Raw genomic sequence first — 21795 nt, 5'->3', positions numbered from 1 at the left:
ACCGCAGAACAACTAAACCCAGGCACTGCAACTACCGAGTCAAGCTCTAGGGTCCATGTGCCGCAACTACTGAAGCCCAAGCACCCAGAGCCTGTGCCCCACAACAGGGGAAGCTACTGCAATGAGAAACCCGTACTCCACAACCAGAGTAGCCTTCCACTCATGGCAACTAGGGAAAAGCACTCACACAGCTACAAAGACACATCATGGCCAATTAATCAATCAATTTTTTAAAAAGAAAAAAACATGACCCATGGATCCTTGGAGATCCATGGAGAGGTACCTTGGAGAGGTACATGAGGTCAAAAAAATTTTAATATAATACCCAGACACCATTTGCCGTCTTCACTGTGTGGACGTAATGATGCAAAAGCAAGGATGGATAAAAGTTCTAGTGCTTTATTACAAACCAAGACATGGCACCAAGCTGTGTTAGCAGTCGTAGAAATCTTCACTGCCATATACTGACACTGGAAAAAAATTTTCTTTATTTAAAAAGCCAACTTCATTGAAAAAAATGACAAGTTTTGCAGCAGTGGAAATGATTGGTTTTGTCACACCTCAACTTCATCCACGTCTTCATAATATTCTATGTAATGGAACAGGAAGTCCGCGTGACAAGCTCTCCTGCTGCACACTGGACTCTGAGGGTTGTCTGGAGGGAAAGCACGTGTGCAGTTGTCTCAGCTGCGAGATGAACCAGCCACTTGTTTCATGAAGCATCCTTTTTCCTGGAAAGAATGACTAGTGGACAAACTATGGTTTCCCAGACTTGGATATTTGGCAGACATTTTCTCAAAAAACAATGAAGTGTGCTTATCCAATTTCAAGGAAAACAAGTATTTGTTACTGATGATAGAGTAGAGCTTTCAAGCAAAAATTGAGATTTTGAAAGACTTGTGTCTACCACCATTAGCTTGACAACATCCTAATATTTGAATCTCCTAATAAGATGAGTGCTGATATTAATGACTGTGATTTTTTTATATTGTGCAATGAAATATGTTGATATTTGGAAGTGTTGTAGAATTCAGTGAACAAGATTTCTCAAATGATCAATGTATGATGTTTATACATAGGTAAAAGTTTCATTCAAGTTCAACACAGACCAACAGATTATAAGGTAACAGGTACCAAATGTTTGTTGATGTGGTTTCAGATTCTATGCTGCAACTAGCCTTTAAGAAAGTACCACAGAAACTATCATGTGTAAGTTTTGGTACAGTATCTAAAAAGAATATCCACAATCATTTGAAAGGACAATTAAAATACTCTTTCCTCTTCCAAATTACATAATTGTGATAATTTCTACTAGGATTTATCAACATTCAGTCATTCTTCTTAGACACCTTTAAGATTTGGGAATGACACAGAGATCATGAGGCTCAAATATGATATTGAATTAAGGAAGCGTTTTCTGAGTTCTCTTTTATTGAGCTCAGCTTAGATTCCTCTAATTGGTTTAGACTTCCACACTTGGAGCTGGACTTAGAGCTGTTCCAAAATCAACACTCAGAGTTGAAAGCAACCCCTCAAAAATTTTCTTGGAGTAAAATATCCCCTTTAGCTTGCCCCCACTTGCCCTAAACCTGGGCCTAGATTCCGCAGGAACTGGGTTAATCCCAAGAGCTTTTGAATCTGGCCCCTGTTTGAATAGAGATAATAGGCTGGGCCCCTCAGAGTCAAGAGCCCCTCAGCCCCCGCCTCAGCAGCCCTGGTGTCCCCAGCCCCTGCAGCCATGAGTTCTGATGCGGAGATGGCCGTTTTCGGAGAAGCAGCTCCCTACCTGCGGAAATCGGAGAAGGAAAGAATCGAGGCTCAGAACCGCCCGTTCGACTCCAAGAAAGCCTGCTTTGCAGTGGATGATAAGGAATTGTACGTGAAGGGTATGATCCAGGGCAGGGAAAACGACAAAGTCACAGTCAAGACCCTCGATGACCGGGTAAGTGTTGATCTCAGACGTTCTTGCTAACGTGGGCATCCTCCTTCATCCTCTGGAGTAGAATATTAGAAATTGCATGCTGATCCATGGCAACCTGATAACAGAACAAGACTTCTACTGATCTACTTTATGGTGACACGGCAGGTGAACACTGCTTTGACACACACCTTTGCCCCTGTCTCTTCCTTTCTCCAAGGACTTGAGCTTTGAGAGTTTTTGTGAGGTTTGCTCTGGGGAAAGGGGAAGGCGGTGGTGAAAGAGGTTGGACTATTGAAGGGAGAGATGGATGAAGACTGCTGCTGGATGGGTGAATATTCCACATAGAACTCTCTAGGCTGCGGTGTGACTTAGAGAGGGAGCTCCAGAGGCAATGCCTAGTTTACTACAGAGAATTACAGAGCACCGTTCAAGGTGGCTGAGATGGTAAAGAATCTGCCTACAATACAGGAGACCCAGGTTCGATCTCCAGATTGAGAAGGTCCCCCAGAGAAGGGAATGGCTACGCTCTCAGTATTCTTGCCTGGAGAACTCCATAAAAAGGAGCCTGGCAAGCACATGTGTCCATAGGGTTACACAGAGTCAGACATGACTGAGTGACTAACACTTTCACTATTCAGTTCAGTACTTACTGGACAACTACCACATCTAGATCACAGTGTCCATCACTTTGCAAAGGTGAGAAAATCTCAGTAACCATTTCCCCAAAGTTTATCATCCAGGATAGGTATCAAGAGTACATGACGGGTACAAATCGCAGTTCACAAAGCCAAGCATACAAAACAGGTGATTACTATTGTTGTTGACTTAACCTCTGATGTTAGTCTCTTTAAAAAGGGCCAGAAATAAATTTTCTTGAGTTACTATTGGGGTCCACTCCCAAGAGTTGTGCCACATTTTCAGTAATACCATATTGGGTCTCACTGTCCCCCTGAAGGATCTGCTAAGAAGCAAGCCCTGAATCTTCAAGACTCACAGACTTTTCCATCTCCCTTGTGCTACTCTGGGTGTCTCTCTCTTTAGTGTAGGGCAATGGGGCAGAAGGGCCTAATTTCCTCTAGAGATGTGGCCTTTACCAGCAAATCTTTTTCAGTAAAACCCTCAAAGCTCTTCTAAGGATATAGGCTTATGGCAAAGACTAGAAAGCCTTACTGGCTGTTTCTCTTTTATGCACTAGTTTCTACCTTTCCTGAGTAATGGAGTGCCAGCTGTATGCTTAAAAGGAGGGAAAAACAGATAAGGGAAAACTAGGTATTAGTCTCAAAATACTGTTTGGCCATACATGGCCATATGGCCATGGACCATACTCCAAGTCCAAACGTTTGAACTATTAGAGCAGAGGTGCAAGGAATTCTGGAAGCCTTGAAAAGACAGGGGAGAGCAGAGACAGGTCATGGATGAGGGAGCACCTAAGAAGAGCTCTGAAGGTAGCTAGACATAATTTCAATGTAGATATTCTAGACAAAGGGACCCATGTGAATAGGGATATCGAGGTGGAGATGTACCAAATATGCTGGAAGAGTTCTTTCCAGTATTCCAAGCTTGAGCTCACCGTAGCACTCACAGCAAATGGGGTACACAGAGACAAGCTTCTCTGGCCTTGGCCATCCTGAGTACCCCTGGCCACCCTGAGGTTGAAGGGCTCTACAGCTTTGCACAGGTGTAAGCCACTCCTGGTGCAGAATGGCACACTGACTTGGGGGCATCAGACCAGAGCTGGTTACACAGTTTGACCACACGTAGATTCAACAAGAACAGGTGGTTATGGACCATCTCTGGGCACAGATATGATCCATGATGCTATCCATGGTAATGGGGTCATCGCACCACAATATCTCAGCACTTTCTCCACACTGGTAGCATGGATAATGAACATCGGCTCTCCCACTCATCACCTGACTTTCCTCTCAATATCCAGACACTCACTCTCAACAGCGAACAGGTGTTCCCCATGAACCCTCCCAAGTTTGACAAGATCGAGGACATGGCCATGATGACCCACCTGCACGAGCCCGCTGTGCTGTACAACCTCAAAGAGCGTTATGCAGCCTGGATGATCTACGTGAGTTTGTTCTCATGGCCCCTGTTCATGCAGGCGGTTAACATTTTGAAAACCAGTATTAATGTCCTCATGAAATAATTATATTCCTTTTTTTATGGTGCAGACATATTCAGGTCTCTTCTGTGTCACCGTCAACCCCTACAAGTGGCTGCCGGTGTACAACCCCGAGGTGGTGGCAGCCTACAGGGGCAAAAAGCGCCAGGAGGCCCCGCCCCACATCTTCTCCATCTCTGACAATGCCTATCAGTTCATGCTGACTGGTAATTTCCATTTTTTATGTATTTCTTTTTGGTGTGCTGGGTCTTCCGGAGAAGGCAATGGCACCCCACTCCAGTTCTCTTACGTGGAAAATCCCATGGACAGAGGGGCCTGGTGGGCTGCCGTCTATGGGGTTGCACAGAGTCGGACACGACTGAGCGACTTAGCAGCAGCAGCAGCAGCAGTGCTGGGTCTTCATTGCTGCACACTGGCTTTCTCTAGTTGCTGCGAGCAAGGGTCATTCTCTAGCTTTGGTGCTCAGGCTTCTCATGACGGAGGCTTCTCACCTACTCCAGTATGATTGCATCTTTAAAGACATCTGCAATGACCCTATTTCCAAATAAGGTCACATTTTGAGGTATTAAGGGTTGGGAACTCAACCTATGAATTTTGCAATTCAACCTATTGTAAATGGAAAACCATTGTCACCTTCAAGTAAAAGGGAAAGGGAAAAGAAAAATGCAGTGACAACAAATAAGCATCCATAAGTCTAATTATTAATAGAAGCTATGGATTCTTACAAGTTCTGGGTCTGAGACTTGCGTTTTTGTGGTTGCTGTTGTTAAAAAGGGAGATAAGAAAGTGCTAGTGAGGAGATTAAGGTCTGTGAACGTGAAGAACTTTCACATCGTGGGACTCACTGTTCACGTCCCATGCTGCCCACATTACACATCCTACATTTTGGAAATCTGCACAAATTGTCTCAAAGAAGATTGTGTATGTTTAGTTGCTCAGACATGTCTGACTTTTTGTGACCCCATGGACTATAGCCTGCCAGGCTCTGTCCATGGGATTTCCCTGGCAAGAATACTGGAGTGGGTTGCCAATCCAAGGATCAAACCTACATCTCCTGCTTGGCAGGTGGATTCTTTACTGCTGAGCCACTAGGGAAGCCCTAAAGATTAGATATACCCAAATCATCACACCGCTAGTTATGGCAAACTCAGAACTGGACCTCAGGGGCTCTACCCACCCCTACCCAGTGTTGCCTTATTTGTACATCCTGCCTCTTGGTTAGTCATTGATTCTGTTCTGCTTCCCTCTGTATTTCTAGATCGAGACAACCAGTCCATCCTCATCACGTGAGTAACCCATGTCTGCTCTAGGATGACTTGGAAGAGGGCCATCCATCCCTTCCACTCTCCTTTATCTCACTTACTTTTTTAAAATATATATTTTATTCAAGTATAGTTGATTTACAATGTTGTGTTAACTTCTCCTGTACAGCAAAGTGATTCAGGTATATATGTGTATATATTCTTATATATACAATTCTTATATATGCAATTGTATATATACAATATATTTTCATATTTTTCCCATCATGGTTTATCACAGGATATTAAATATTGTTTCCTGTGCTATACGGTAGGACCCAGGTGCTTATCCATCCTACATATAATAGTTTGCATCTTCTAATCCAAAACTTCTGGTCCATCCGTCTTTCATCTCCTCTCTCCTGTTGGGCCTCTTTCCACCCATGGGTCTGTTCTCTATGTCTGCATTTCTCACTTTTAAATCAACAGTGGAGAATCTGGAGCTGGGAAGACGGTGAACACCAAGCGTGTCATCCAGTACTTTGCAACAATTGCAGTCACTGGAGACAAGAAGAAGGAGCAGCAGCCAGGCAAGATGCAGGTGAGCAGCCTCCTGCCCCTGGAAGGCTCCTGGGATAAGTACAACTTAAATCTTGGGTGAGCACTAGGTGTTCTGTGCAGGGCTCTGTGCTCAGCACAGATGCACAGTAAGAAGTCTTGCCTGGGAGTACTTAGGGGACAAGATAAGAAATGGCTCCACCTCGTGGACTCAACAGCCCAATGACCTTGACTATCTCCACATCCTCTGGAGAAGGAGTGGTTTAAGCCAGAGGTTCTCAGAGGATTGCTAGGCTCCTGGCCCAGAATTTCTGCTTGAAATTCCTATCTCACCTTCAAAGTCCTGGCAGGTTGCATTTCTCTCATGTTCCCACTGTTCATGCCGCTGGTCTAGGGACCACACTTTGAGAACCACTGGGCTGGACAATAGTTTCCAGAGAGCCAGAAAGATAAGCAATCATGCATGGAAGGGGGAGGGTGAAAGCTCTGCTTTCCATAAGAGGACTTTTAAATAATAATTCTCATGAAATATTTTATGCAACTTAAAAATATTTTCAAGACCCACTATGTCTATCATATGGGTCACTTTCGTTGCTCACAGTCTAAATTCTACTTCTGAACCCAAATATCTATATAAACGGATCCTGGTGCAGGCAGTAACATAGGTCTGTACTCTAAAAATCTGTATTTTATAATGAAATGTTGTCAGAGGAAAAAAGCGGTCTGGGAAATCGAGATGGAGTGGATAGTACTCCAAACAGGAATCTGGTGTGGCCAGAAGTCACTGTGATGCTGTGCTAAAACCCTCTCTTGGATGAGACCTTGAAGCCTCCTTCAGTAGAGTAGAGATGGGCTTCTGGGTACTTCCACATTCTGCACCGGCCACCAGCCTGGACTGTGTGACATCTCTCCCTAATCCCTTCCCAGAGCAAGCATACTTTAGAGTCACCAAGAAATTACTTCAGAAGATGTCCACAGTCCTCCCTTTTCCTCTTCTCTTATTTTTAGGGAACCCTGGAAGATCAGATCATCCAGGCCAATCCCCTCCTGGAGGCTTTTGGAAACGCCAAGACTGTGAGGAATGACAACTCCTCGAGATTTGTAAGACTCATTCCAACTGTCAACAGCCCCCAGAAACCAAACCCTCTCCTCCAGTGCTGGATGTGAGAAAATGGCCACAGAAACTAGGGTATTCCTGGCCTCATCTACCCCCAAGTGATTCAGATCAAGCTGCCCAACTGGGATATTCTGATACACTTCCAAGAACATGCTGGCTTGTTCCCAGCACAGGGAGGATTTAGCTATCCTTCCCTAACTAATCAACATCACCTTAGAGCATCCTGGGGCTTCCCAGGTGGCACTAGTGGTAAAGGATCCACCTGATAGCAGGAGACACAAGAGAAGTGCGTTCGATCCCTGGGTTGGCAAGATCCCCTGGAGGAAGGCACAGCAACCCACTCCAGTATGCTTTCCTGGAGAATCCCATGAACAGAGGAGCGTGGCAGGCTACAATCCATGAGGGTCACAAAGATTCAAACACAGCTGAAGCTACTTAGCACGCACATACACGCACAAGAGCATCCTGAAGTCACAATGACTCAAATTCCACAAGTACAGAGCAATTTCTTTATGCGATAATTGGTCTTTTGGAGTGGAATCATTTTAAAATGCAGAAGTCTGCTGAGCAACATCCACTGACTTACTAGCCATGAAAACCTTAGTGTGAAGTTAGTTAGCAGAATTGACCTCCTCCAAGTCAGGAGGACGAAAAACCTGGTGAAGGCAGCAGAGATCAAAAATTGGGGAAAAATTTAAATCGAAGGCTGTGTCCCATCCTTCAACATTTCACTTAGAATTAGCTCAACCAAAGAGGCATTTACCTCCGACATTGGCAAATAAACAAATATCCAGTCTTCTATCGAATTTCACTGGCCAGAGGAGCAAGTGCCCGAGGCACTTCCATTAAGGAGCTAAAACTCCTGAGAACCCAACACATAATTCACATAAACCTTGGCTGATCCTTCATTAGCTCTGCTTTAGGCTTCATTCAGAAAATACTGAGAATATCACTGAGTACAGTAGATTCCAGCGTCTGTGGGTGAACAAGCAAGGCAGGATTTTTGCCCTCGAATCTGCTCACAGAATGGCAGAGACCAAGTTAATGAACAATGTAAGGAGGGAATATACACACACATACACACGCGTACATTCACACACACACACACACACACACACACACACATATATACACATATATATACTATATGTAATTTCACCTCTGACTACCCCAAACTGAGTGAACCCAGGTGCTGAGTGGGTCTTTAGGGAGCCAGCTCCTCCTGGGAGCTAGGTTTGCCTGTAGTAAACAGTAAGGGGATATGAGGCAAGAAATCTCAAAAATGAATATGTAGGATTCATTTTGATATTTGGCAAAACTAATACAATTATGTAAGGTTTAAAAATAAAATAAAATTAATTAAAAAAAAAAAAGTAGCACCCAGAGGCAAAAAAGAAGTTAGTTATTCCAACCAGGTTATCAATGCAAAGATGTTATGGAGAGTTTGAGCAAGACAGAGACCAAGGAGGCAGTCAGGTGAGAGGTGGTCCCAAGAGAGAGTTGAGAGGGAGCTCACAGGCATCCCCAGAGCTAAAGGGACAGAGCCATGGGCTTTGGGCAGAGCTATCTGAGGCTTGGCTGAGCTGGTGGGGGGACCGGATGCCAAGCAAATGGAGAGAAGGAAGTCCTCAGGCTTCTGGCATCACCCTTGCTGACCCTACATGTCCCACCATCCACAGTCTCACCTAACAGAGGCTGCAACAATACCATGCAAATAGAATGGCCACGTGTCAGTCTCTCAGTGGTTCTCTTTGCGACCCCATGGACTGTAGCCCATCAGGCTCCTCTGTCCATGGGACTCTCCAGGCAAGAATACTGGAGTGAGTAGCCCTTCCCTTCTACAAGGGATCTTCCCGGCCCAGGGATCGAACCCAGGTCTCCCGCATTGCAGACAGATTCTTCACTGTCTGAGCCACCAGGGAAGCCCAGAATAACCCTGGTGTTTGTCAATCTGTCGTTGGACAGGGGAAGTTCATTCGGATTCACTTTGGAGCCACAGGAAAGCTTGCGTCAGCAGACATTGAAACCTGTGAGTCCAAACACACACCTTGAATTTGGCCCCAGGGTCATCTCCTGGGGAACATAAAAATCACATTGCTTTTTGTTGCCTTAGATCTCTTAGAAAAATCCAGGGTGACGTTTCAATTATCCAGTGAGAGAAGCTATCATATTTTTTACCAAATCATGTCCAACAAGAAGCCAGAACTCATCGGTAAGTTTCCTTAGTTACAATTCTTATCTTCCAAACCAGTCTCATTGGAAAAATCCCAGAGTCAGTTGTGCATAAGATGCTAAAGGGATCTTCCTGCTCCACAGACCTGCTTCTCATTTCAACCAACCCCTTTGACTTCCCCTTCGTGAGCCAGGGAGAGGTCACCGTGGCCAGTATCGATGACAGTGAGGAGCTGTTGGCCACTGATGTAAGTATTCTGTGTGTTTATTTACTTAAGTGAGGAATTGTTGAATTTATGAACAGGGAGGCATCCATGATCTCACAAAGAAGCTGGGACAGAAGTATGCTCAGTGATTAGACCCAAGATCTTGGAGAATTTGTACAGATGGCACCCTGCTCCCACTCCAGAAAACTCCAGAAATGGGAATAACAGAAAGTTCTCCAAAACAGGCCTCCAGTTCCATTCTGCAGCCTTTCAGGGTACAATGTTTGCATGGATAATGGATAAGATATTGATCAAAGTCTTCAGGATACAAGACCATCTACATGGTTCTTTAAGAAAATCTAGAAGATACAGAAAAGTCTAAAGCAGGAAAATTCAGCCCCACTCTGCAGTAGCTGCCCCATTCCCCCGTCTACCTGCCCTCGGGCTCACAGGAAGCACACCTGTCAGGCCTCTGGCTTTTAGCCCTGGGGAGCATCTCCAGAGTCAAATATAATTAAGTGCATTGAGCACTTACATGTGCTGCTGCTGCTGCTGCTAAGTCACTTCAGTCGTGTACGACTCTGTGCGACCCCATAGACGGCAGCCCACCAGGCTCCGCCGTCCCTGGGATTCTCCAGGCAAGAACACTGGAGTGGATTGCCATTTCCTTCTCCAATGCATGAAAGTGAAAAGTGAAAGTGAAGTCACTCAGTCATGTCTGACTCTTCGCGACCCCATGGACTGTATGTAGCCTACCAGGCTCCTCTGTCCATGGGAGTTTCCACGCAAGAGTACTGGAGTGGGGTGCCATTGCCTTCTCCCTTACATGTGCTAGGAACTGAAAAAAGCTTTGCCTGCATCGTCTCCTTTAAGCATCAACAAAACCTCTAGGATTGGCCCCACTGTTGCCCCCATTTCATAAAGGTAGAAGGAAGCTGAGTCTTAGGGGAAAAAAACTCACAATTTGCCTGAAGACAATTTGTAAACAACTGTCTGAACCCAGATCTGCCCAACCCTGAACTTACATTTTTAACTAAAATACATCTCAGCGTAGTACATCTCTACCCCTGAGTGGCTCCACCCTCTCAGAAGCTGTAAGAGCTTTTAGAGAAGGGTCTCATCCAATACCCCAGGGGCCCTGTTCAGGGCCCAGCTCCCTGGCCTTCATTTTCTGCCATTTCCAGGTGATGCTGATTGTTTTTAAGGCAAGGAGAAAATACACATGATCAATAAACTTCAGTTAACGTCAGTCTGACTATTGTATATTTTTAACCAGGTTTCCTCACCAGGTTTCTCCAGCCTTTACCACCTGGGGAGGAAGCTTAGTGACTGACACAAGGCGTCCCAGCACCCCGCCACCTCCCGAAAGTCCCTCCTGTTGTGTTGGCCACTCAGTCATGTTCTCCTCTCTGTGATCCCATGAACTGTAGCCCGCCAGCCTCCTCTATCCATAAAATTTTCCAGGCAAGAATCCTGGAGTGGGTGGCCATTCCCTTTTTCAGGTGATCTTCCCGACTTAGGGATCAAACCCTGGGCTCCTGCATTGCAGGTGGATTCTTTACTGTCTGAGCCACCAGAGAAGCCAAAGCCCTCCTAAGGAATTCTAAAAATTCCCAAAGTAATATCTCAGGTCCTCACAGGAGACCCCAGCTGTCAGGGGATGCCGTTGCTCCCCCCTCCCAAGGAGAGTCTTCAGGGCAGTGGTTTACCTATGGCCAGAACGGAGGGGGACAGGTGTCTCCAAGAGACTGTGTTCTCCAGTAATGCTTTCACCAGCATCCTTTTAGCTTTTAGCCAGAGTTCTTTCTCTCTTTATCTGTAGCCACCCACTCCTAGGACACAGACATGCACCAGCTGGGGTGGGATACGGATTCTAGGGCCTCAGAATCTCCCCTCCCTCAGTTTCTTATGCTGATTCTCCCTCCCTCACAAGGGAGTGCCACCCTGGAGTGCCTCCTTCTGCAATACCGTCCTACTGACACAGACCTGGTCTGTACCATCAGCTCCCCAGACACACCCAGACCTGTTTCAAATCCATCCCTGCACATTGCTGCAAACTCTCTTAGAATATCAATTCTTCACCTGGTTCAGTTCAGTTCAGTCGCTCAGTCGTGTCTGACCCTTTGCAACCCCGTTGAATGCAGCACACCAGGCTTCCCTGTCCCTCACCAACTCCCGGAGTCCACCCAAACCCATGTCCATTGAGTCGGTGATGCCATCCAGCCATCTCATCCTCTGTTGTCCCATTTGCCTCCTGCGTTCAATCTTTCCCAGCATCAGGGTCTTTTCAAATGAGTCAGTTCTTCACATCAGGTGGCCAATATTGGAGTTTCAGCTTCAACATCAGTCCTTCCAATGAACATTCATAACTGATTTCCTTTAGTATTGACTAGTTGGATCTCCTTGTAGTCCAAGGGACTCTCAAGGGTCTTCTCCAACATAACAATTTAAAAGCAACAATTCTTCAGCACTCAGCTTTCTTTGTAGTCCAACTTTCACATCCATACATGACTACTGGAAAAACCATAGCTTTGACTAGATGAACCTTTGTTGGCAAAGTAATGTCTCTGATTTTTAATATGCTGTCGAGGTTGGTCATAACTTTTCTTCCAAGGGGCAAGTGTCTTTTAATTTCATGGCTGCAGTTACCATCTGCAGTGATTTTGGTGCCCAAAATATTAAAGTCTGTCATTGTTTCCCCTGTTTCCCCATCTATTTGCCATGAAGTGATTGGACCAGATGCCATGATCTTAGTTTTCTGAATGTTGAGTTTTAAGCCAACTTTTTCACTCTCCTCTTTCACCTTCATCAAGAGGCTCTTTACTGCTTCACTTTCTGCCAGAAGTGTGGTGTTATTTGCATATCTGACGTTATTGATATTTCTCCCAGTAATCTTGATTCCAGCTTGTGCTTCACTCAGCCCAGTGTTTTTCATGATGTGCTCTGCAAATAAGTTAAATAAGCAAGGTGACAATGTACAGCCTTGACGTACTCCTTTCCTGATTTGGAACCAGTCTATTGTTCCATGTCCAGTTCTAACTGTTGCTTCCTGACCTGCATACAGTTTTCTCAGGAGGCAGATCAGGTGGTTTGGTATATCCATCTCTTGAAGAATTTTCCACAGTTTGTTGTGATCCACACAGTCAAAGGATTTGGCATAGTCAATAAAGCAGAAGTAGATGTTTTCTGGAACTCTCTCACTTTTTCAATGATACAATGGATGTTGGCAATTTGATCTCTGGTTCCTCTGCCTTTTCTAAAACAAGCTTGAACATTTGTAAGTTCATGGTTCACATACTGTTGAAGCCTGGCTTGGAGAATTTTGAGCATTACTTTACTAGCATGTGAGATGAGCGTAATTGTGTGGTAGTTTGAGCATTCTTTGGCATTGCCTTTCTTTGGGATTGGAATGAAAACTGACCTTTTCCAGTCCTGTGGCCACTGCTGAGTTTTCCAAATTTGCTGGCATGTTGAGTGCAGCACTTTCACAGCATCATCTTTTAGGATTTGAAATAGCTCAACTGGAATTCTATCACCTCCACTATCTTTGTTCATAGTGATGCTTCCTAATGCCCACTTGACTTCGCATTCCAGAATGTCTGCCTCTAGGTGAGTGATCATACCATCATGATTATCTGGGTCATGAAGATCTTTTTTGTACAGTTCTTCTGTGTATTCTTGCCACCTCTTCTTAATATCTTCTGCTTCTATTAGGTCCATACCATTTCTGTACTTTATTGTGCCCATCTTTGCATGAAATGTTCCCTTGCTATCTCTAATTTTCTTGAAAAGATCTCTAGTCTTTCCCATTCTATTGTTTTCCCCTATTTCTTTGCATTGATCACTGAGGAAGGCTTTCTTATCTTGCTATTCTTTGGAGCTCTGCATTCAGATGGGTATATCTTTCCTCTTCTCCTTTGCCTTTCACTTCTCTTCTTTTCACAGCTATTTGTAAGGCCTCCTCAGACAACCATTTTGCCTTTTTGCATTTCTTTTTCTTGGGATGGTCTTGATCACTGCCTCCTGTACAATGTCATGAACCTCCATCCATAGTTATTCAGGTATTCTATCAAATCTAATCCCTTGAATCTATTTGTCTCTTCCACTGTATAATCATAATGGATTTGATTTATGGTTTTCCCTACTTTCTTCAACTTAAGTCTGAATTTGGCAATAAGGAGTTCATGATCTGAACCACAGTCAGCTCCCAGTCTTGTTTTTGCTGACTCTGTAGAGCTTCTCCATCTTTGGCTGCAAAGAATATAATCAATCTGATTTCGGTGTTGACCATCTGGTGATGTCCATGTGTAGAGTCTTCTCTTGTGTTGTTGGAAGAGGGTGTTTGCTATGACCAGTGTGTTCTCTTGGCAAAACTCTATTAGCCTTTGCCCTGCTTCATTCTGTATTCCAAGACCAAATTTGCCTGTTACTCCAGGTGTTTCTTGACTTCCTACTTTTGCATTCCAGTCCCCTATAATGAAAAGGACATCTTTTTGGAGTGTTAGTTCTAGAAGGTCTTGTAGGTGTTCATAGAACCATTCAACTTCAGGTTCTTCAGCACTATTGGTCAGGGCATAGCCTTGGATTACTGTGATATTGAATGGTTTGCCTTGGAAATGAACAGAGATCATTCTGTCATTTTTGAGATTGCATCCAAGTACTGCATTTTGGACTCTTTTGTTGACTATGAGGGCTACTCCATTTGTTATAAGGGATTCTTGCCCACAGTAGTACATATAATGGTCATCTGAGTTAAATTCACCCATTCCAGTCTGTTTTAGTTCACTGATTCCTAAAATGTTGATGTTCACTCTTGCCATCTCCTGTTTGACCACTTCCAATTTGCCTTGATTCATGGACCTAACATTCCAGGTTCCTATGCAATATTGCTCTTTATAGCATCAAACTGTACTTCCATCACCAGTCACATCCACAAATGAGTGTTGTTTTTGCTTTGGGTCCATCTCTTCATTCTTTCTGGAGTTGTTTCTCAACTGATCTCCAGTAGCATATTGGGCTACTGTTCATGGGGTTCTTAAGGCAAGAATGGGAGAAGGCAATGGCACCCCACTCCAGTACTCTTGCCTGGAAAATCCCATGGACAGAGGAGCCTGGTAGGCTGCAGTCCATGGGGTCGCTAAGAGTTGGACACTACTGAGCGACTTCACTTTCACTTTTCACTTTCATGCATTGGAGGAGGAAATGGCAACCCACTCCAGTGTTCTTGCCTGGAGAATCCCAGGGACGGCGGGGCCTGGTGGACTGCTGTCTATGGGGTCACACAGAGTTGGACACGACTGAAGCAACTTAGCAGCAGCAGCAGCAAGGCAAGAATACTAAAGTGGTTTGCCATTCCCTTCTCCAGTGGACCATGTTTTGTCAGAACTCCCCACCATGACCTGTCCATCTTGGGTGGCCCCTACATGGCATGGCTCATAGTTTCATTGCGTTAGACAAGGCTGTGGTCCATGTGATCAGATTGGTTAGTTTTCTGTGATTGTGGTTTTCATTCTGTCTGCCCTCTGATGGAGAAGGAAAAGAGGCTTATGGAAGTTTCCTGATGGGAGAGACTGACTAAGGGGTAAACTGGGTTTTCACCTGGAAATCTTGAAAAATCTGTGCACCTATAAGGTTTTCATAGGGACTTAATGAGATAACATAGGGATGGTATTGTTCACTTTAAAAATAGTCACCACCTAAAATGTTGAGAGTTATGTTTTATTCGGCAGGAATTTTTAGGACTTAAAGCCCGGGAGGCAACATCTCAAATAACCTGAGACAACTGCTTGAAGGAGGCTGGGGGGTGGCGGGGGGGGGGGGAGCGGGGGTGGGGGAGGGGTGATGGGGGAGGTTGAGGGGGGAAGTCAGGTTATAGAGAAGCTTTACAACAAAGGTCAGGTAGTTTGAACATGAAAAGATGATTGTTAATTTTAAAAAAGCAGATATCCAAACTTAAGGAATGTAGGGCTTTTCTATGTATGGGAAGATGCAAGAGTCTGGACTCACTGAAATCATTCCTTTCATATGCACCTCAGCTCTCTGGAGCCAGTATCCTATATTTTCACATCCTGAATTTCCTTAGAGCTTACTGGCTCTTGAAGGAGGGCTGCCGTTGCTGATGGCTGTGATATCTTTTGCTTACTGATACCGCAGGAAATATTCCATTTATCAGTGCCTAGTGCCCTCCCTAGCTCCTTTCACATTTGAAAAATTGCCTTTTCCCTTCCAGTTCTAATATTCTATGATGCCATGTCATTGCTATTCTGAACAACACTGGAATTCCTAGATGGCAACGCCAAACTCACAAGCTCTTGGATAACATCCATGAGCCTGCCTCCTCCCAGAATCACACAATCGTTCCCAATGGCCTCGTCCAGAAAACAGCCCCAAATCTATGCACATTAGGACAGGACTCAAATCAGTGCTCACTGGATGGAAGCAAACAGATAATTCACATTTTCTTCCCATAATCTCCACCCACCCACACAAACATGGTCAATGAAAGAAATGGTTTTTAACCCCTAACTTACCATACGCCACCTGTCATCCACTTGTTGGGGTAATGCCGTCTCGTGTGCTCTACAAAATGCCAGGAAAGAGCTGCATTGGGATCCCTGAGGTCTGCTGTGACGGCTGTCCTTCTTTCTAATTCCCAGAATGCCATTGACATCCTGGGCTTCAGCTCAGAGGAGAAGGTCGGGATCTACAAGCTGACGGGCGCCGTGATGCACTACGGGAACATGAAGTTCAAGCAGAAGCAGCGGGAGGAGCAGGCAGAGCCGGATGGCACAGAAGGTATCACACATGGGAAGGGGATGAGGTTCAACTCTCCACACACAGAGTCGGACACAACTGATGCAACTTAGCAGCAGCAGCAGCAATCAGAAGAATAATGGTAGAAAGTGAAGTCGCTCAGTCGTGTCCAACTCTTTGCGACCCCATGGACTGTAGTCTACCAGGCTGCTCTGTCCATGGTATTTTCCAGGCAATAGTACTGGAGTGGATTGCCATTTCCTTCTCCAGGGGATCTTCCCAACCCAGGGATTGAACCCAGGTCTCCCACACTGTAGACAGACGCTTTACCATCTGAACAAAGAGTGAAACATGCAGTTGGTCTCTTAGTAAGTCCTTAATAAACGCTGCCCTGAATTTTTATTAACGTGACTCCCCAACCAGCAATGAGGTGATGGTCCCAACCAAGGAGGAGCTTGGGAACCAGCATGCTTCTACTTCTCAATGAGCTCGAGGCAAGAGCCCAGGCTCATTCCAAAGTCCACCGAACTAGTGAACTTTGTGAAATTGCCAGTATTCAACTGAACTTGACCATCTCCAAATACTAGGAGGCAAGATTTTGTACTTCTCTCTCAAGTATTTGCATGGCACATTGAGCTCCCCTGGTGGCTCAAACAGTGAAGAATCTGCCTGCAATGCAGGAGATTTGGGTTTGATCCCTGGGTCAGGAAGATCCCCTGGAGAAGAGAATGGCAACCCACTCCAGTATTCTTGTCTGGAGAATTCCATGGACAGAGGAGCCTGATGGACACGACTGATGATTAACACTTGTAAAAATTAGGAATGTGTTCAACTTATATTAATTGTCCAAATGGTGCTTCCTTTACCTATACACCATGTTGTATTATCAGATTCCAACAGTACTAAGTAGCTATATATTTTTTGTTGAAATTTAAATTTCAAGTTTGTCAAAACTGACCTATTACTAAAGACTATCTATTATAGAAAGCAAAATGAAAGTTCTTGAAAACCCAGGACCCTGAATTATGGGATCAAAACTCCAGTGCAGGCCTGGGACTTGTAGGAAAACATAAAAATATCCAAAAGCATTATAGACAATACTTCTGGGAGGACCCAAGGCCTGACTGGATGTTTTAGCAGCTGCTGGCTGTGTGACACTGCGTCTTCTTTTCCTTCAGTGGCTGACAAGGCTGGGTACCTGATGGGTCTGAATTCCGCAGAAATGCTGAAAGGCCTGTGCTGTCCAAGGGTGAAGGTTGGGAATGAATATGTCACAAAAGGACAAAACGTCCAGCAGGTAAATGGAAATGCTCTAAATCCAATCAACTCGAGTGTTTTTCTATTTTCAATCTCATCCTGAAGTTCTTTCAGTTGCAGGGGTCAGAAAAACATATGCAACTGGCTACAGACAGCATGGAAAAGGAATTCATTCTTCAGGCTCAGGGTAACTCGAGGAGGGCCTTGGTGCTATGAGGCCTGGGACCAGGCAGTGAAGAGCCCTCTGGAGCCAGGCAGCCTCCTTCTCAGGGACTGTAGACTGTCTTCTCTCTCCTGCTCTCTGTTCTCACTAGGCGGATAAGCTTTCCTTACCTCCCCTACCGTGACCACCCCAGAGCTCCCAAGTTTACATCTTCGTGGTTCCATCCACATCCTGAGACCAACATCTTTTTGATCCCAATTCCAAATTCTCAGGAGAAACACTCTGTTTAACCCAACTTGGAGCAAATGTCCACATCTGGTTCAATTAGGTGTGGCCAGGGCTAGAGTCATGTGTTATATCCATGCTTGGTACAAAACGAGCTTTGTAAATGAAATTGACCTCATGTACTGAGAAAATGCCTTGAGATAGATTTAATGTTAGGTTAAACTGTATGAAATTGCCAGTGTTCTGCTGCCTTTCAAGGCATCCACTTTGTAGGTTTCATAAAAATACTAATTTGAGGGTTGAGTGAATGATCCTTTTTCAAGGTGACCAATTCGGTGGGTGCTCTGGCCAAAGCCGTCTATGAGAAGATGTTCCTGTGGATGGTCACCCGCATCAACCAGCAGCTGGACACCAAGCAGCCCAGGCAGTACTTCATCGGGGTCTTGGACATCGCTGGCTTTGAGATCTTTGATGTGAGTTGTTTGGGTAAATGATAGACCTCAAAGGGCCCTTCTGCTTTGTGTCTGCTCTGTTGAATCACCCCTGGATTTTCCAGACTCACTTAAATTATTTGGTATCTGAAACACCCAGTTCAACAGCCTGGAGCAGCTGTGCATCAACTTCACCAATGAGAAACTGCAACAGTTTTTCAACCACCACATGTTCGTGCTGGAGCAGGAGGAGTACAAGAAGGAAGGCATCGAGTGGGAGTTCATCGACTTCGGGATGGACCTGGCCGCCTGCATCGAGCTCATCGAGAAGGTAAGAAACACTGCTCCCTGGGGCAGCTCCTCATCGGCTGGGCCACCCCCTCTTTGCTCTAATGCTTCTCTGCTAACAGACTGGCTCCCTAAACCCATGTCCCCAGGCTCTGAACCTTCAGAGAGCTGAATTCCCAGTGCAGAAAGGGTAAATGTTTGGAAAGCTCCCAGAATCTGTTCAGACAATTAAAAAGGTATGTGAGCGATTAAGATCCAAGGGCTCAGTGATCCCCAAGAATGTGAATGAAGCCCAGGGGTGACTGGGCATTTCATACATACCTGAATTGTCCAAGGAGGAGGGACCATGGAGCAGTGGGCTTCCTGGAGGAATGTTACTATGAAAAGAGGATGATATTAACTTTTTAAAAAGGAATTCCCATCACATTTTGAGCACTGGTTGTGTTGGAAGCTTGTCTTCCTAAGGTGGCTACTGAAAAACCCAGATTTTATTGCTTAAAATATTACTCATATGATTTTTATGTCTATGTATGGAAGGAAATGGCAACCCACTCCAATAGTCTTGCCTGGAGAATTCCATGGACAAAGGAACCTAGCAGGCTACAGTCCATGGGGTCTCAAAGAGTCGGACATGACTCAGCGTCTGTCACTCACTCACTCATGCAACTTTACATTTTTTGTAAATTTGTTCCTAAAAGGGAGTAAGTCGGGGAAATATAGCTTTTTTTTTCCTTCCTATGTAGGGAAAAACTTAGTTCTTCCCTGCTGTGTGTTTCTCTTCTATGAATTTGCTTTACTACTCACACAGAGCACTTCGTTTTTGATATTTCTGGTCACCAAACATATGGAGGTTTTTCCTCATGACAGTAAGCAATCCTCTGCAACATTAACTGGTCAACCTACAATTTCACTCAGTTCTGGCACTCTCTACCCAGAGAGGCCAAGTTCAAACAGTAAGTACCCGGGTGTCCTATAACTTCTCACCTCGTTGGCTATAAATCAGTTTCTCACAACCCTGTCCTCAGGTTTAATTCATTTACTAGAGGGGTTCACAGAGCTCAGGAAAACAGTTACATTTACCAGTTTATTAAAGGGTTTTTGATAAAGAAAACAGATGAGGGACTTCCCTGGTGGTCCAGTGGTTAAGACTCTGTGCTTCCAATCCTGGGCACCCGGGTCTGATTCCTGGTTGAGGAACTAAGATCCCACATGCCACATATTATGCCCAAAATAATAAATAAAATTAAAAGTAAATAAATAAATAAAAAATTTTTTAAGGGTACAGATGAAAAGCCAGATGAAGAGACATCTGGGAGGGTCCCAAATGCAAGTGTTTCTGTCCCCCACCCTCCCAGTGTGGACATGTTTGCCAACCTGGAAGTTCTCAAAATCACCTACAACTAGGATTTTATGGAGGCTTCTTCATGTAGGCACGATCAATCATAAGCTGCATTTCCAGCCCCTCTCCCTCTCTGGTGGATGGGGGAGGGGATGAAAATCCCAAGCTTCTCATCATGGCTTAGTCTTTCTGGTGACCAGCCCTCAGCCAGGGGCCCCCACCCCAGAGTCACCTCAAGAGAACAACAGATGCTCTAGTACTCATCACTAGGACACTTTACAAAGGCTTTAGACGCTCTTTGCCAGGAACCAGGGACACAGACCAGTATATGTATTTTCTATTATCTCACAAAGAGCTGCACTTACATACGTGCAATTTCATCCCATGCTTTTTTTGCTCAGCAAACATTAAATAAGCACCTACTATGCTGCTGTGCTTAATGTCAAGCACTATTCTGTCGGCACCAAGCAGACCGACAGCCTTGTTCTCGCAGCACTGACATCCCAGTGTTCCTAATAACAGTGACGGCACCAAAGAAGTTGCCCTTGGCTCCTCCCGAAGATGGAGTCATGGGGCTGTACTAGTGAACGCTGAGGACAGTCTATTATCCTCCCTCCAGCCTATGGGCATCTTCTCCATCCTGGAAGAGGAGTGCATGTTCCCCAAGGCCACGGACACCTCCTTCAAGAACAAGCTGTATGACCAGCACCTGGGCAAGTCCAACAACTTCCAGAAGCCCAAACCTGCCAAGGGCAAGGCTGAGGCCCACTTCTCCCTGGTGCACTACGCGGGCACCGTGGACTACAACATCGCCGGCTGGCTGGACAAGAACAAGGACCCCCTGAATGAGACGGTGGTCGGGCTGTACCAGAAGTCTTCGCTGAAGCTGCTGTCCTTTCTTTTTTCCAACTATGCTGGTGCAGAAGCAGGTGACATCCTTTTTTAAAATCCCCCCTTGTGGAAACTATGTAATCACTCACAGCTCATGAAGAACCAGTAATTGGACATGAGCTTCAGGATGACTTTGATTTGCCTGTTTCTGTGTTTCTTTCTCCTACTTCTATTCTTCCTCTTCCTTAAGAGATTGAGTTCTAATCATATGACCCACAATTCTACTCCTGGGTATACATCCCCCCCAAAAAACACTAATTTCAAAAGACATATGCACCCCAATGTTTATAGCAGCATTATTACAATTGCCAAGGTATGGAAGCAACCTGTGTCTATCACCAGATAAACACATAAAGAAGACATGGTAATATCTTGTATGTGTGTGTACACACACATATAATGGAATATTACTCAGCCATAGAAAAGAATGAAACATTGCCATTGCAGCAATAAGGATGGAGTTGGAGGGCCTTAAGCTAAGAGAAATAAGTCAGACAGAGAAAGACAAATACTGTATGATATCACTGACTTGTGGAATCTTAAAAAACCAAAATCATAGAAACAGAGATCGGATTTGTGGTTGCCAGAGGTAGGAGGTGAGAGCTGGGGAAAAATTGGGTGAAGGGGGTTAAAAGGTGCATACTTAAGATTATAATATAAATAAGTTCTGTGGTTGCAATGCACAGTGTAGCAACGATAGTTAGTAATGCTGTATTGTATATTTGAAAGCTGCTAAGAGAGTAGATTTTAAAAGCACTTAACCCAAGAAAAAAATTAATTATGGAGGTGATAGACGTTAAGTAGCAGTGATCATTTTGCAGTATATACAAATATCAAATCATTCCTTTGTACACCTTAAATTTATGCAATGTTATATGTCAGTTACAGCTCCATAAAATGGGTGGGGGTGGGTAGGAAGGCCACCACTGTGTCCTCAGGACTCACCAGACACACCCGCCTTTGTCTGTCTGTCTCCAGGCGACTCCGGGGCAAGCAAGAAGGGCGGGAAGAAGAAGGGCTCCTCCTTCCAGACCGTGTCCGCCGTGTTCAGGGTTGGTTTTTCACACCTTCCACATTCAGTTGCTTTTCTGCCCAGTGA

General features: G+C 44.9%; 1 protein-coding gene across 1 annotated transcript in view; it reads left to right on the top strand.

The window, feature by feature from the left end:
* Positions 1 to 1738: 1738 nt before the first annotated feature.
* MYH13 (myosin heavy chain 13) overlaps positions 1739 to 21795 on the top strand; it is a 47486-nt gene continuing 27429 nt past the window's right edge. The window contains exons 1-15 of the mRNA XM_070357313.1: positions 1739 to 1942; positions 3858 to 4001; positions 4105 to 4261; positions 5314 to 5341; positions 5786 to 5897; positions 6863 to 6955; positions 8937 to 9000; positions 9085 to 9183; positions 9288 to 9391; positions 16006 to 16144; positions 17281 to 17399; positions 18071 to 18220; positions 18339 to 18509; positions 20425 to 20734; positions 21675 to 21748. Coding sequence (XP_070213414.1) covers positions 1739 to 1942; positions 3858 to 4001; positions 4105 to 4261; positions 5314 to 5341; positions 5786 to 5897; positions 6863 to 6955; positions 8937 to 9000; positions 9085 to 9183; positions 9288 to 9391; positions 16006 to 16144; positions 17281 to 17399; positions 18071 to 18220; positions 18339 to 18509; positions 20425 to 20734; positions 21675 to 21748 — 1968 coding nt within the window. The remainder of the gene's footprint in view (positions 1943 to 3857; positions 4002 to 4104; positions 4262 to 5313; positions 5342 to 5785; positions 5898 to 6862; positions 6956 to 8936; positions 9001 to 9084; positions 9184 to 9287; positions 9392 to 16005; positions 16145 to 17280; positions 17400 to 18070; positions 18221 to 18338; positions 18510 to 20424; positions 20735 to 21674; positions 21749 to 21795) is intronic.

The sequence above is a fragment of the Bos mutus genome, chromosome 19 (genome assembly GCF_027580195.1).
Source record: "Bos mutus isolate GX-2022 chromosome 19, NWIPB_WYAK_1.1, whole genome shotgun sequence".
NCBI classification, from domain to species: domain Eukaryota; kingdom Metazoa; phylum Chordata; class Mammalia; order Artiodactyla; family Bovidae; genus Bos; species Bos mutus.
Note: the sequence above shows the minus strand (reverse complement) of the source record. Positions and strands in the feature narration are given on the sequence as shown.